This window comes from Limulus polyphemus, unplaced genomic scaffold (assembly GCF_000517525.1).
Source record: "Limulus polyphemus unplaced genomic scaffold, Limulus_polyphemus-2.1.2 Scaffold167, whole genome shotgun sequence".
NCBI lineage: Eukaryota > Metazoa > Arthropoda > Merostomata > Xiphosura > Limulidae > Limulus > Limulus polyphemus.
In genome coordinates, this window is record NW_013665777.1 from 355,086 (window position 1) to 372,693 (window position 17,608).

Below are 17,608 nucleotides of genomic sequence, written 5' to 3' on the forward strand. Positions count from 1 at the left end.
TAAAGTTCTGATGACCTATCAAAACGATATTTCAAATACCATTTTGATGAACAATCTAAGCCATCCATACAAAGGCAGTGCTACTGCCCACCTGATAAAAAAAATGTAGGAATATCTTTACACTTGTGATAAACTTAAATATTATTAGTATTACATAAACTTTTCTTACACTGGATTGACTTCCAAGATACCTAGATAATTCCCACTTTTCCACATCTTGTAGTTATGTGTGGTTTTCCATGCCATTACAAAACTGGAATTAAATTCTTCTGCCTCTTTACCACAATCTGTATAAGATCCAAAAGAACAAAAATCATGAATTCATTTATGTGGTGACCTTACTTTTATACAACCATTCCACTTGCTAGTCATGATATTCTAAACAATTCTTTCTTTGTATTTATAAACTAATTTATTTTTAATTCTGTCGAGAGAAATGAAGGGTAGACTTGCCTCACAAGAGAGAGAAAAATGTTTGACAAAATGCTTCCAAAAAAAAAATTAATTATGTCCAAAATGAAATTTTGCTTAACAGAAAACTGTTTAACAATAAAAGAAAAAATTTTGTTTTATAACTGAAGTTTTGATGTATCATAAGACCTTAGAGCTTCTTGGTCCATTTGTTTCTTCAGACTCTTATAATCATTTTTTAATAATCCAAGGTGCAATTATAGTTCAAAATGGCTATGGGAACTCGTGTATATATATATATATATATATATACACACACACACAAATAAATCAAGAAAAACAATGCTATGCAATACATTGATTATTTATAGGCGATTAAAGTCAGCACTATAAAACAATAATGAACTTAATATAAGTCAGAAACAACATAATAAAACTGAAACTCAAGACCACGCCTCTGCTACCATTCCTTGCTGTCATCCTTAAGTCAGGCAAATTCCAAACGCTGATGAAAAACTTGCCAGCATCTAAGGAGGATCAGTTGAGGGTTAAGAGTTGAGTGCTTGAACTACAACATCTGAACTCCAACTGCCTTTCACTGTCTGTAGCCAGTTACGGGAAGGCAGTAACCCTTAATATTTAGAAATAACTTTAATGTAGAATTAAACCAACCCGATACAAATTATACAAAGTAAAACTCCCAACCTCCACCCTTTTGACTGATGTTATAAATAATAATATAATACACGTTGTGTGTTCAAGCACTCAACTCCTAACCCTTAACTGATTCTTTTTAGTTGCTGGCAAGATTTTCATCAGCATTTGGATTTTGTCTGATAGATGGAATATCCCCAACGCATTTGGGTGCTATGACCACATGCATTATTCTTTATGACTTCAGGACAACAGCAAGGAATGATAGCGGAGGTGTGGTCTTGAGTTTCAATTTCTTTATGTTGTCCTGGATAATATATGGCCAGCAATTTGTATACTGTCTAAACCTGTAAAGGGAAAAGAAAGTAAATCTAGTTTTGTGAAAAAAGTCTACACATTGCAACTATCCTTATTCTAATCCTATTTCAACTATTTTTCATTCAAAAATATTCTATAATAGATATTTTTGCATTACATATTATTTATTGAGTGTATTTCACAACAAAAAATAAAAAAATGTCTCAAATATAATTTCTAAGCAGCTCCAAGCAGTCTTACTTATTGATTTATTGATAATTTTTCTTATTTCAGTTTAGGTTTATTATATGAACTATCATTCTTTGGAAATATTACAATCAATGTCTTCTGTTCAGTGTCATTTTCTGTCAGTAATTTTATTAATACAAATATTTGATTTTCCTGTGCTAGTGAAGAGTCTTAATCACTCCCAATAAAGCTCAACATTGAAAACAGGTACAGTTGAGGGATTACTAGATTTATATGTCTACCTCACTATACAGTAAACAAAGTGATTTCAGAAACAATTTGTGGTTTGTTCCCATGGAAGCCAGTTAAAGTTCTCATTAGATGAATAAATTATCCAAACAAAAAGTTTTGAACATTGAGGAAGAAGCCACAGAGCTGAAAATTTTTCATAGCTTCTTTTGATGTTATTTTCACTCTAGATACGGTAATACTTTCCTATTCTCCTGAGTCAAGATATTAGATGAAAATAAATTATGTTTAGCTTGCTGCATGTAATCTGTGAAAGCAAACTATATGAATAAAATAAGTTATTTTTTTATCGAATGTATTATTAAGTTTATTGTATTCAAACAAAATATACAAATATACAAGAAATTCTTAATTCCTGAAAAGAAACTATAACTATTAAACTTAAATTGACCTCTACCAAAAATTTTGTTGCCAAAATGTCATGCTATAACTCTTAACAAAGAAAACAATGAAACAATTTTAAAAGTTGAGGTCATGGTCACTGATAAATCTTTGTCGTTACATGGCATTTGTATGAATCATTAATGGAAAGTGAGCTTCTTCTACCAGTAAACTAAAGTACAAAGTATTAATGAACATCAAATAAGAAAAAACTCATTGGATATTTAAAATGGAACTTTCTGATCAACAATAAAAAAAAACATACAAAGACTTAAGAAAAAAGAAATTAATTCTAATGTTTTTCAAAATGGCATTTCACATCAAAATTTCAAAAATTTCACTTTCTAAAAAAATGAAACAAATACAAAATCATATAATTTTTCATAAACAAACTAGACAACTATGTAGAAAGCTGGTACAAGTTTCATGGGATTTGGTTAAGTATTTTAAGTACGAGAATGCAAATAGGGGATATCAATAACACCCTACAATTCTAGATAGGTGTTAAAACATGATTAAACTAATAGAGATGCATATGAAAGTTAGCTGATAATTATGTATTTGAGACACAGCAACTTCTTTAACTGTTAAAAACTTTTTCCTTTAACCATCCCTGAACATAACTGGTTGGTGAAATTAATGATCATAACACTTTGTTGTATATATTTACACGCACATGCAATTATTTTAAAAAATTTAAATGACATAACTCTTCAATTTACTTCACAAAATTTATTCTGTATGTACATGCTTGTAAAGTTTCCTAAAAACTTAAAAACAATGTGCTATACACATGGAAAACAATGAGATGAAATAGTTAAGTTTTATAAACCAAGGCATAATTCAAGAATTTGAAAACGATTCTGAAGTAATCACAAATTACTGCTCAAACCACTTTACCTGTTCTATAATGACACAGATAGAATATAATCTTTTCTATCCAATTGTTTTTAGCCAGTGGCTCTACTATTTTCAAAAACAAGCTTGATCAGTAATTGTTTAGACCACTTACTTTATCATATTTTCAAGGAATGACAGCTTCTTAACATACATGAAACTATGCTTTAGGATGTGCAGAAAATCTAAACAAATCGATATATACATTCTTTACAAAGGAGAGTCCACAGAGTCACACAAATTTCAAATTTGGGAATTATACTAAATTAATGTTACATAATGGTTGTTTGTATTTAAGCATAAAGCTACACAATGGGCTATCTATGCTCTGCCCATCATAGGTATTGAAACCCAATTTCTAGCATTACAATCCCTAAGACCTACTGCTGAGCTACCAGAGGGGTGTGGTGTTACATAATGAAAAAAATATTAATTCTAAATTATTTCTGAGTAAAAAAAGTTTAAATAGAATGAGAACTATTTGTACATACATCTTGAAGTTAGAATAATTATTTGTTTGTTGAATTTTGTGCAAAGGTAGTCGAAGGTTATCTGCACTATCAATATCTAATTTTGAAGTGATAGACTAGAAGGCAGCTAGTCATCACCACTAACTACAAACTCTTGGGCTACTTTGTACCAAAGCATAATGGAATTGATCTTCACATTATAATTTTCCTATGGCTGAAAAGGACAAAATGTTCAGTGAATGGAATTGTGAGCTGACCACACTAACCACTAGGCTACGCCAGGCCACAAAATTAGAATCAAAAGACTAATACTTCTAGGGTTAATCATTCTATTAAAATTTGTTGATCACACTTTATTCTTTTCTTTGTGTTATAGTTAATTACATAATAAAAATACAAGCATCTTTACTGTATCAAAATCCATTTTGTCATACATTGTAACAATAAATCTTAATTGTATATTTATTTTTGCTAAGTGTCTACTCCAAGAAATCCATGGCTAAAAGTTTTTACCAGCCTTAAGCCCCTGTGGGAAATTTTTTGCATAGCTAAAGCTAACTTCAAGTTTTATTAAAAATTAAAATAAAGACTAAACATTTTAAAACATTTCAAATACTTAAGTCTACTAGTTTCAAAGCCTTTATTAATAAACATTTCAAAATACTTCATGTCAATAATACAAAGTTTACGAAAGATCAAAGATAAACAAGAAGAAAACTTAATCATAAAAAAGATTGTACCTTCTGACTGTGTTGTCCTTAGTAGGCTTAATAAATACAGTTTAAATTGGGTTCTGACCCATTCTTCACCACCTTCCCAACCTGAAAATATTAAAATAACAGGATATAACTCTATTTACTCAAAATTACTATGTTTAAAACTTCTCATTGTGCTGCATTTTCATAATCTTAAACCAATACAAATTTTAATAAAAGCTTAATTTAAAATCTAAAAGATTGGTCTTAACTTACACCAAAAAGTTGAACCACATTGATTGTCAGGTATGTGGGAGTTCAAGGCTTTTGGCATGCAAGAATGTTTTGCATATAGAGGGTAGCACTGAGTGAGACTAGCTATACAAGTGAACGCAGGTAATGTACTGTATCGGAAATCATATTATATTTTTTTGCCGAGCATATTGGAAATCATATTATATTTTTTTGGCGAGCCTATGTACAAAGCCCAAGGTTCTTCATCTGTGATTGTTGTTCTTCAGCTTCAAGCAGCTAATGGAAGTTTTTGATTATTTTTGGCTTTATTCAAAAAACAATTAAATTATAGTATATTATATTCTAGTGATATACTTATTGTATTCTAAAATACATATTTTAATGCTAGAGGAATTTCTATTTGAACAACTAGCTTAGCATAAAAAATTCATGCCTAGCACAATTATGGCTTGCAGTTGCAATGATTATGTGAGTCACTCATTTTGTTTGTGGTGTTTATCACAGATGGCTGATGGTCTTTTGCTGTGATCTATTGTTTTTGACAAAGGACAGCAGCATATAGTACAGGTAATAAAAGAATGAAATTAAAAGAAAACAGATGTGAAAAGGCTAGCAGTTGAAACTGTGAAGTTAAAAAAACTGACAACCCAGCAAAGAAGAAACAAAAATTATTGTTAATTTTATTTCATGTTTTTCAACTTTCACTGTACATTGATAATTTCACTAAAGCTAATGTTAGAATAGAGAAAATAACAGTTAAGATACAAAGTTTTACCAAAAAGAACTTTTGATATTCATTTATGAGGTGCTAGGGGTGATCCAAATTAAATATGAAATTGTAAGATAAACTAAAACTATTAAATAATAAATAAATAAACAAAAAACCTCAAAGCCAGCTCTTATAATCCATACAGTTATCAAGCTTTCTCTCAAACTCATTTAAATTTAGTGCCTCCACATCAACCATTCCAAGGGTTGAGCACCTTGTTAGAAAAATAACACTGTCTTAGCTAAATATGACTCCTACCCTGCCAAAATTTATATTTGTGTCCCCAAGTCCTGCCATTCTCACCACAAAGTATGAAAAAATATGATACATCATCACTATCTATTCCCTTTACAATCTTAAACACCTCAATCATATCCCCTCTAACTCTTCTTTTTTCAACAGAAACTATTTCAGAGATCTAAATCTCTCCTCGTAGAACAATCCCTGCATCCCAGGCACCATTCTAATAATTCTCCTCTGAATCCTTTCCAACAATTTAATGTCCTTCCTAAGGTAATGAGCCCAAGACTAAGCACAATACTTCAAATGTAGCCTAACCAGTGACTTATACAATAAAATTATAACATCTTTAGACTAGTATTCAGTATTTCTGTAGGTACAACCTAAAATCCTATTTGCCATACCACTAGCAACAACACACTGCTTGGATGACTTAAGAAACTGATCACCTACTATGCTAAGAACCCTTTCATCCATAGCACTGTTAAGATTAATCTCATCCAAATTAAACTTATAACTCAAATTATGATAACCAACATTAATCCAGTTTGACTAAACTCCATATATAACAACCCTCTGCTTCCTTCGATCCAGCCACTTTTCTATTCAATTAGCTAACTTACCCTCTACACCTATAGAGAGAATTTTTTACAAGCCTTTTATGTGGCAACTTTTCAAATGCTTTTTGAAAAATCAGATACACCAAATCTATTCAATTACCCTCATCTACATACACAGTAACCTTTTCAGAGAATGTCAAAAGATTTGCAAGGCAAGATTTTCCCTTTGTGAAACCATGTCGGCTATCTAATAAAATTCTAAACTTTGTTAAATGACTTTACAAAGCATCTTTTATCAAACTTTCCCAAACTTTTCCCACAACTGATGTAAGACTAATATGCCTATAATTACTTGGACAATTTTTATCACCTTCCTTGAACAGAGGAGAAACATTAACCAACTTCCAATCCTCTTGCACCTGCCACTATTCAAAAACGTACAAAAAATAGTAGCAAGTAGCTCACAAATCTAATCCTTAATCTCTTTCAAAACCCTCGGAGAAATATTATCTGGTCCCAGAGTCTTATCATTGATGCATTTTATTCTTAAAATGAAAATTACCTTACACTCAGATTGTCTCAGTAAAGGCTTCAGGAATTTACAGACAAATCTTTAGTAGAAATACTATATACAAAAACCCTGATTTTTTTGTGTACAACAGACTCATAATGGTTACTAAAAACTTGTCAAATTTTGTGAAGCTACATACAGTATACTAAGAACCACAGTAAAAATTACTATGTATAGCTTCACAGATAATGGGTTTGTTTAATCAACCAACATTATGCACATAGGGTTAAAGTGTATTTTATGTCTTGGTTGGTTTATACGTTAACAGTTTTAAATAAGAACATCAAGAAGATGACAGCATAGGTTTAAAACTGTTAGTTTAAATTATGAGCAGATAAATTATTTAACATGGAAAAGTTATTATATATAAAAAACACAAGTTAAAGATGTTTATATAATTGTATCTGGAACAAATATTACACCATACTTTGTAGAAATTCAAATAAGAATGTTTTTGAAGAACCTATAATAACATTCAAGCTGTGTTAATCTTTATAATGTTATTTATCTATTACCTGAATCACCCTTTGATAGTATGCTTTACTACCAAGTACATCGAAACACAAGAAAAAAAACGTTATGTAAATGTGCATTTATAGATCAAATATACACTTTAGCTACTATATTATTCTTCAAGCCCACCTGTTCCATCCAAAAAAATATCGCTGCTTTCATCACTAACATGTCTGACCAAGTAATCAGCAAATCGTAAATCTTCCGTAGTTAGGTGGAGTTGTTTTCTGAGTTCTGCATCAAAAATATCAATTCTGGAATCTTCAATCTGAAAAATAATTTATTTAGAAATTAGACAAATAAAAACTTACCAGTTCAATAGGCTTACATCCATAAGACTTTACATGACCAATGTAGATGTAATTCAAAACATTTCAGAAATAACTTCCACATATAAACAGTTGCATCTTTTTTTGTAGCTGTTCTTGAGATAATAAGTACATTATTGTACATTATATATTTGCCAAACAGCAAAGGATTGCTTGTTCTTTATAAATGGCTCTAAGTTAGTATAACACATATTTGTTTTCGTCATGATCCACAGAAGCTAACGGAAAAAAAATCCTGGGCTACAATGTCAATTTCAAAGAACCCAATTTTTACTGGATGATGGATTTCATGTATCTTCTAAGAGCCATTTTTCCCATTCTGTGCATCATTCACAGTTAATAATTACTATGATGGCATTTTAATAACTGTTGTTAGTTGCTACCCAGCTATGCTGAATTGAATTAGCACTATCCAGGAATACTTTAATTATCACCAGAACTTCTGAAAGAACACATATCTCATTAAAAAAAAAAAGAGTAATAAATCAGCCACTAAAAGGAATTCTAAATAACTGTACTTTACTCTTATTGTCACTGTGACCACTCTCGTCAATACTCTCACTTGCACCAAGAGTAGTTTTTATTTTCTGGAGACTTAAATTACATCATATGTTCATTTATATTATTTATATAAAACTTAAAAAAGTATTTATGTAGCGATCATGATGCTATTTTTATAGATTTGAAGTATTTTTACCAAACTGGAAGAAATATATTGTGCCAGATGATCTTTCAAATTTGAAGTAAACTGAAAATCTATTGAAGATGCATTTTTGCTGTGATACCATAATTCAAAATTGAGATAACAGGAGAATACTAAGATCATTACCAAATTTTCTTTTATTTAACTAAACGAATTCCTTAAAAGTGTTAATTCTATAAATTTATACCTATTTAACTGAATGATATGCAAATGGTTGTTGTAGTCTAGTCTCATTCTCAGCATGTGAAAATGAGAGTCAGAAAGCAGTTAGATGGAAAAGAAGTTTCATTATGACTGACATCCCCTTGAATATCATTCTGGAAATGATGCCAATATATTGAGGATGAAATGATAGTGCTACAGTCAAAATATTGGATAAGGCACCTAAAGGTAAGTCAACATTATTTTCTTATCACATCTGTTTACCTCTGAACAGAACATAATTATTACCTTACAGTATAATGCTAGTCCTTGTGAATCCATAAACAAGCTTTACACATAATGAATCAATAAATATACATTAAAACTTGAAACAGAATGAATCTTCCCTAAACAAATCTTTACATATTAGTTTTTTCTCTTTCATGTACACACAACTTGTCAAAAATTATCTGAAACAATACAACAAATATAAAATGAGAAGAAAATAACTTGAGTCTGTAAAGATCAATCTTAAGGTGCTCACTGTTTCTATTACAACATATTACCAGTAGTATAACTATGAATAAATCATTTCTAAAGCTATTTAAATGATGCATTAAATGAAACATGAATTAAATGCAAAATTGATAGTTATTTCCCTCTTTTTTTATATACTTAGTGTATGTATACATAAAACATTTTAAGAAAACTTATTAAATTTTCCTTTTTTAATATTTGTCAGCAATGAATATTTTAAAGCTGTTTAAAAACTTTCACCATTACCTGTCTCCTGGAAATATCAGTGTTACTTACCTCTACTAACACATCAAAGAGATGTTTCTTCTGTCTAAATAAAACATTGTTTGCACCAACAACAAAGTTTCTTATATTGACATTGGTGAGGAGGTCCAGGAATGGCAAGGAAAGATATGGATGACACAGAGCTCCCTAATTAAGAACCAATTCAACATTAGAATCCAGTGCAATACAAAGTTGTAGGTAAAATATTCAGTTAATGCTCTACAGTACATATCACTACCACAAACTACTAATTAGTTTCAAAATTATGATTTAGCAATAAAAAAGAAATTAAAACAAACTGATTACTGTGCTTTGTGTTATATAATGAAATTAATGGGTTGCCAAGGCTTTTGCTTTAATATGTTCATATAACACTACCATACCTATTTCTTAAGCTATTCTATGAACTTGAATTTCTATGTACACTACTATGGAAATCAATCATATCTTGCCATGTGTGCAAAACAATGGTTATAAAAAATTAATATTTTTGTACAATTCCTACTTCACCTTTTCTTCTTCTTTCAAATTAACACTTATATTTATTTCTTAATATATTAACTACAAAATTTGCAAATATGTTTACCAACAAACATAAGGTAAAGACATGTTGAAAACAATGACAAATCAAACTGGTAGGGAGGATGAGCCTCCATACCAAGGATCCACGTCATCATGTGCACACATCCAATACAACCAGCACCATATCCACTGGGAATGTATCATCCAGTTCATGGTAGGAGGAGGGTACCCGGCCACACATGTGAGGAATTATGTTGCTTGTACTGCTCCAATCATCACCACAGCTGCTGGGAACCGATATCCAATGAATGGTAGGAAGGAGGGTCCCTCAGTCAGAGAGAAAATTGCATGTTGGCTGAATGCCTCATCCAATATCTGAAATTGTACATCATCTACACCAGCAGAACACCACTGTCCTACTCTCAACTGAGTGGAATTGAGCCACTCAGGAGGAAGCCTCTATGATCCACCACACCAGCAGCTAGGAACTGGTAAGAGGTAAGGACTCCCAAACTCCACTAGAAGGAGGGAAACAGCACACTGGAGAGTCCATAGACAGTGCAATGAGTGACTCTGATACCTTATTTTGAAAAGCAGATTGATCCTGTGATCTACAATATATAGATCAATCTGGTCCAGGATGAACATATTTATTAAGCAAAATACTGCAAAGCATGCCTACAAGCAGTCTTGCAGACCACTACATCTCAAAGGTGGGCGTGTATAACACATAAGTCTTACAGTGCAGATTTAAGAATAAGTATACCTGGTCAGACAACATTCAACACTGAGCAGGATCCAACTAAGCAACAAAGGCACCTGCAATGAATATGAAAAAAAGTGCATTTATCTCCTCAAAGAGAAATTGTGGAGTGCAAAATGGAGATGGGAAGAAGAAGAAACCTTGTAGAAGAAGAAGTGGCTAGGTGGTGAATATAAAGAGCAGTAAAGGTATGGGGAGTGGTCTACATACCACTCTGATGATGTCCTCCAATGGATGACAGAAATGAACAGCTAGCGATATGGTAAAGTAATGAATTTGATGGGAAGATAAACAGAAAAGATGACAATCATTAGAGTTAAGATAGAATAAGCCAAGTGAATCAACTAGCAAATCCAACCCATAAGGGTAATGTGAGAAAGGTCACAGCACTGGGAGTGAGAACCATGGAAGGAATCAATGCACACCATTTAACAGTGGAGAGCCATGACCAGACAGAGGAGGTCATCAGGATCAGAATGGTCATAAATATGTGATATCGAAAGAAGGGAGATCGGTGTGAAGGCAGAATTATCCTTCTGAGCATTCAAAGTTTTGAGCAAAAAAGAACAAATTTGGAAAAGGACTACATAGGAACTGTGAAACAAGATATGGTGAACATCAACAGCAAAGAATCTGAACGATGATGCCCACACACCAACAGGAGGAGGAAAAGAGAAAAGAGTCTTCATGAAAAGGTGATATATAGAATAAGGGTTCCAAAGGAGGAAGGGTAAGAACATGAACTATGACATTGGGGTTCCAATCTGGGAGAGAGAGAGAGAGGGCAAGAAGGACAGGTGATGTGGAGGGAACATAACAAAAGGGACAAGACTGGCAAGTGGAAGATATGGGCATAACATGCAAAATAAAATGTGGCTGACAAAGATGCCTGACAGACCTCAATGGAGAAAACCAAAAGCCTTTGTCAAAAAGCCAGGTCAGAAAGGAAGTGATGTGGGAAAGGAGGATAACCATAACGTATTGACCAACAGCAGTACATATACTATTTTCTTTGGTACACTGCCATGGAGGAAGGATGTCCAGATGGGAAATAAAGGATGCCACACACTGCAAAAGTCCAGCCTTCTTGGTCAGGAACTGGACAAAAGCCATGCATGAAACCTGAGTGGAAAAACAGACAGATGACACACACCTGACTGGGGCTGACAAAGGAGAGTCAGGGGAAAGAGAGAAAGGAAGAGGAGGCAACACCAGTAGTCAGCACAGAAGTGGAAACCACAGCTGGGCTGGTCAGTATGGAGATCCTGACATGGAGTGGTCTAGATGATGGAAAGAACCCAGAAACTCAGATGAATGGGAGGGTTAGCATACAGGTAGAGACACAACTAATCCTGACAGAGCATCCACAGCCAAATGATGTGGAACAGGAGACCAAAGCATTGGGAGCTGAGAATTGAAACATCCATGGGTCTAGTGATCACTCCATAGGGAGAATCCTGTTGGGACATGATAAATGATCTATGACAAGATTCAGGGCATCTTGAATATGACAAGCCAACAAAGGAATCTGATGGCTGTAAGCCCAATACAGGATATCCAATGCCCAAAAAATGCACCATCACCAAATGAACATGAAGGCCCAGAAGGAAATGAACAAAAGTTTGAAGGAGCTGCAATAGACTGATATGGAGAGAGGATTCTGGGAGAGCCCATTGCCCCAAATTCTTCCGAGCATACAGATAAGCACCCCACTGGTCTAACAAAACCCACTAAAGATGATGCATGTGGGCATAACCAGAAGGGATTCCCAAGAAGTCCATGTCCCCAGAAGAGAGAGAACCTTCTTGTACTAGAAAAAGGACAAGAGGAAAGGTTGCAAACCAGGTGCTTCATAGCTCTCAACCGAAGGGGAGAAGGTTGGACCCAAGTGAGTAGGGAGTTGAACAACATCTCAAGATGAACTAGGTATTGCATGGGGTAAGGAAATACTTCTCAACCTTCACCAACCAACCCAAGCTGCTTTTCTGAGTTGAAACTGAGTATGTAAAGTAGAATCAGCCTGTGAGAAAGCTAGAATAGCCAGTTGTTCATATAAAGGTGGAAACGAAGATCTTGGGAATGCAGATGATGTGTAAACACCTAAAAACAGCTGTAAGGAGCTGAGGTACACATCTAACTTCATTATCCACAGACCAAGGAGTGAAAACCCAACAAAGGGTGAGATAGGACTACATGGTGAAGTGTGTGAGGACCAACAAGTTGTTTGGAGCTGACAGGTCAATGATATGGCACCAGTCCCCTGTCTATTTGAGGACAACAAATTTGATGGAAATAAAAACCCAGATAAGAGGGATCTCCCTGTCTGATGACACCCTTGCAAAGCAAGTCTTGAACCACCTCTGAAAAATGCTGACTGGCAACAGGATCCTGAGAAGAAGGGAAGGAAATGATATACAGAAATAAAGAAGGAGGACAATCGAAAAAGAGGACCAGACCCTCTGAAACCACCTTCAGAACCCAAGAGTTTGTGGCAAAGTTCCTCCAAATGTGGGAAAAGCTGAGAAGCCAGGCTCCCACAGGTCTCAAGCCAACAAAACAAACACAGAGACCACAGGTAGTACTGAAGATGGCACCCCAAAGACTAACAGTGAACATCAGGAATATGGGAGGCCAGAACTGGTAAGAGAGAGGAAGTAGAAGGGTAAGACACACAAACAGATACAGAAGGAGTTTGGGATAAATTGGAGGTCAAGAGGAAAGGGAGGTATGCAATAAGGATGACTCAAACCTGGACAATTCCAGAGAGTCAGGAATGTCCCCCAAAACCTCCTGGCATAGAAAAGGTGCCATGTGCAAGTCATGCAGAGTGGCAAGCAAACCCAAGAAAAAAGGCTCCCAAACCCAAAAGATCCCAACAACAGATCAACCACATTTGCAAAGCCGGGGCAGAAGTAGAGAGGCGTGCTAATGTGGAAAACACAAGATTCTGAGTTGCCATTGAAATTCCCTCAGGAGAGTGATGAATAGCCTCAGACAACAGGTATAGAGAGGACAAGGAATGGTAGAAAAGTTGAGCTTAATACAGGAAAAATGAGGCTGGGAAAAATACACCAAAATATTGGGGTCTTATTCCCACAAAGGGGCAAGTGACTCCCAAAACTGTGAGTCTAAAGAGGGAAAATCAGAATGATAATATGCCAAAGTATGTTTGTCCAGAGTATGTGGGAGTCGAGGCATACTGACACTTGAACACAATTGGTCTCCAGAATGACTTGCATGAACCCGGATATGTAGAGAGGGAGGAAGCACTAAATACTGACCCAAAGGCTAGTCACTGAGAAGTGCAGGAGTAGAATCATAGGAAATGGGAGATAAGGATAAAACATAAACCTGATTGATTAATTCAAGAAATGGGAAGGAGGCCTGGGCACATCCACGAAAAGACATGCAACTGTGAGGCACAGGCAGAAGGGAGAAACAGTCTGTTCGAATTCTCCTCATCATGTTCAGGCAAACCCTCACATGTTATGTGAGGGAAGTAATCAGGTGATTCAGAAAGTGCATAAAAGTAGCTAACTCTGTATGAACCAGAGACATTACTTCCTAAGCAGATAAAGGTTGCTCAGATGCCATTGAAATGGCCAACAAATTAGCTATAGGAGTGGCAGTAGCTGAATGTCATGTGGACTTGCAAGTGCATGACTAGTGGAGTTAACCAAAAAAAAAAGCCCTCTAACTCTGTTCTCAAACTGTTAAAAGTTAAAAACAAATATAGTGAAGAAAAATATGTCTGGCCTAATAATGAACAAGAAACTTAATCAATTAAGAAACTTTTCAGCCAGAAGACACAAGCAAAAACACATTTTAACATACTGCCAATTGAAAAGTGATTTCTGGCTGCATGGAAGAAAGGGCACTAGTGATGATAGGAGTTGTCACATTCCTATTAGTGGAGGGTTGCTGCAAGATCATTTACATGATAGTATGCAGATATCTCACATGAATACATGTGATGGTAGGTGGGAGTATCTAGGCTAGTTGGGAGCAAAAATTTGCACATACAGAGGACAGTATAAGTTGAGAAAAGCTATATGTTAAAGGAGGTAAGATGTATTGGAAGGTGCATGTACCAAACAGGAATTTTCTATCATCTGCATAAAGCCCCATATTGATAGACTATGCAATGGGTTACAACAAATATGGAGAACAGGCACTAGCCAGATTGCAAGGGAGTATCACACCTGATAATGACTTTTTTCTGGAAAATGAACCTGGACGGTAATAAATAAACAAACACACACACACACATATATATATTGCTGAAGCATTATTACAGAACAACCCATCTCAATTATGGTCATTGAGTAGGGCCAGATGGGCTTAACACTTTCTGTTATCCTCCAGTCTATGCAAATTTCAGAGGAGAGAAAAATATTCCTCTTGAAGTAGCACTGACCACATGGTGGGTTTCATTATCTCCAGTAATATAGGTACATAGATATAATATTGGTGATGTGGAGCTGTAAAATAAAAAAAAAAATCAACAACTCACTTTCTTAGATCCTCTGAGATGATTGTAGAATGGTGTTTGGAGGATGAAAAACCCAGAGACAGATGAGCCTGTAATGTGGTGAAAGTAATGGGACACAAATGTGTCAGGGGCTGTCCACATCCTTGCATACAAAATCTTATCCAGAAAATGTAGATGATTAGATGAAACAGACGCCATGAGATGACAAACCTTATGGGAGGTGACATTAAAAATACAAAAGGCACCATCTCCCATGGAAAAATAAACAAGTTAGGTTAAATATTTAACCAAACTGATCAAAATGAAAGGAGATAAGTCATGAGAAGAAGAGGAAACTCACAGAAAGAAGAAATGATACAACTGTCTCGAAAGGGCCTCAAATAGGTCTGTAATAACTGTATAAAAAGGAGAACAACTGCTGAAAGTGAAGAACAAAGTGTGTAAAATAATGGGGAGAGATAGTCATCTGAGATTGATGTAAAATATAGCCTTGGGGAAGGAAGATATGAAGGCCCCAGGAAGAAGAAAAACAATGATTCAGCTGGCAAAGTGCTATGAATTAAAGATAGTAACCTGGGAAGAACATGAAGAGTACAGGCATGCAGAAAGACAGTGGTCTAATCCAGACTTAGAGGAATTACTGCTAGGACCATGGAGTTTATGACTGGTGATCAAAAAAGTGGAAGCAAATCCACAGAAGCACGAGATGTAAAGATCACTCTGTCTGAAGGATCCCGACCAGGCATGACAGTCAATCTCCCATCAAATTCAAAGCTACTAGAATATGGAAGGGCAGATGTTATTGTTGTGAGCCCAAAAATGGAGTTTAAAAATGAAAGGCAAGGAGGTCCTAAGAATGACTATCTCCCTGTCAGTTGATGTAAGAAGTGACAGTGGATTTCTTGAAATAGATGAAAACTGGATATCCATAAAGTTTAGTAAAAGATGGTAGCAAGTCCACTGAAGTGCCACATCTCAAGAACACTGACGTTCAGAGACGATTCTGCAGGATACTACCAAAAAAAAGTATGGAGAACTGCACCCCACCCAGATAGAGAGGTATCCATGAATAGTAGGAAGTCCAGGTGAGGTGGAAGATAGTAAGTGCTTATAGTTATGTGGAAATTTCTGAGCAACCGCAACACTGAGAGGGAAAGAGATGGAAGTTTAGAAATAAAAGATGATAGATCACAGGATATATTCTGCCAGAATCCATTGTAGGGGATACAAAAAAAGTAAAATATAGAAGAAAAAAAAAAGACAGAACCTCATGCATATGAAGGAAAGTAAACATGATAGTCTAGAAAACCAAATACTCCATGTAAAGGGAAAGTTGAGCCCACTCAGCATATGAGGTGATAAAGACTCCCAAACAAATTAGATACTGAATGGATGTAAATAATAAATCAGAATCCTGACCTGCCAACCAAAATGAGTAGATTACCAAAGTGGAAGGGAGACATAGCAGATGATGCATCTTAGTACAGAGCTAGAAGTTGTGGAAACACAGACCCAAAGAGTGCAGTCTCCATGTGAATGCCCTCATAGCTTAGTCTCAGCCCTGGATGATTGAAAAGGCTCCTTAGAGAAACACTGTGGGACCCAAGGTTCTCCTTTAAAAATGTGTCAACTGATGGACAAAGTGCAAGAGCCAATCTTCCTCAAAACCAAAGTTAAGGGGTGGTTCCAGAAACAACTGATCACAGAGCTCCAAATTGGCTCGCCTCTTAGGAGGAGGGACACCAGGAAGGGGCTGCAAGTCTAAGAGCTCCCCAAAAAGTATGCATAAAAGAAGAGTGTCAAATGGAGTTTTCTGAGATAAAATAGAGGGAATATAACTCTAGTAAACAAGGTATCCCAATAAAACAAATCCCAAAATAAAAAAAACAATTAACTGAACAGTAGTTGAAGAATGTGCCAGTATGAAGAACAGGTTAGTGCAAACTTACCCTAGTAAAGCTGTAAGGGTAGCAACATAGAACTTCAGAAGAAAAGAATAAATGTAATAAGAAGCTAAAAAAGGTGAGTAAACAAAAGACAAAAAAGAGGAGATTGAAGGCAAAAAAAGTCAAAGTACACAAGAAGAAATAACTCCCCCAATTGGGGAAGGCGTTAAAGGGATAGGAACAGTAGAAACAAATAGGAAGAAGTTCAACCATAGGACACAGAAAATGAATTAAAATTTTGATAGCAAGCAAATACACAATACCATGTTTACATCCTCTACTGTCGGAACAAGAAGTTTATATGAAAACAATTTTCAATACTTTCACATGTCCTCTTCAGTCCAACTTTTCTTTGAGAGAGAGAAACACAGTTTATTTAGTAACGGTCTTTCCATGCCATTGAGGGCATGTGACATCAGTATGTGGTTCAGTTTATAGTGATCTGCTGAAATGTTGAAGTTTGGAAATTTTTGAAGTAACGAACTTTCTATAATTCTTCTTTTAACATAATTTCTAGTCTTATGTATCATTATGGCTGATTTCTAGTTAATTATATGATCATGATTTCTCAAGTGAAGAAAAATAGCATTATTTGTTTAACCATTTTAACATTCCTTTTATGTTCTGCGAGTCTTGTAATTAAATTTTTACTCATTTCAATCACATGTACTTTGTCACAAGACTAACAGAGGACAATATA

At 34.9% G+C, this 17,608-nt stretch overlaps 1 protein-coding gene across 1 annotated transcript in view; it reads right to left on the reverse strand.

The window, feature by feature from the left end:
- LOC106477554 (late secretory pathway protein AVL9 homolog) overlaps positions 1-17,608 on the reverse strand; it is a 78,481-nt gene that overhangs the window by 8,111 nt on the left and 52,762 nt on the right. The window contains exons 9-12 of the mRNA XM_013938105.2: positions 9,198-9,332; positions 7,341-7,479; positions 4,349-4,429; positions 170-287 (exon numbers count right to left, since the gene is read on the reverse strand). Of these exons, the coding sequence (XP_013793559.1) occupies positions 170-287; positions 4,349-4,429; positions 7,341-7,479; positions 9,198-9,332 (473 nt within the window). The remainder of the gene's footprint in view (positions 1-169; positions 288-4,348; positions 4,430-7,340; positions 7,480-9,197; positions 9,333-17,608) is intronic.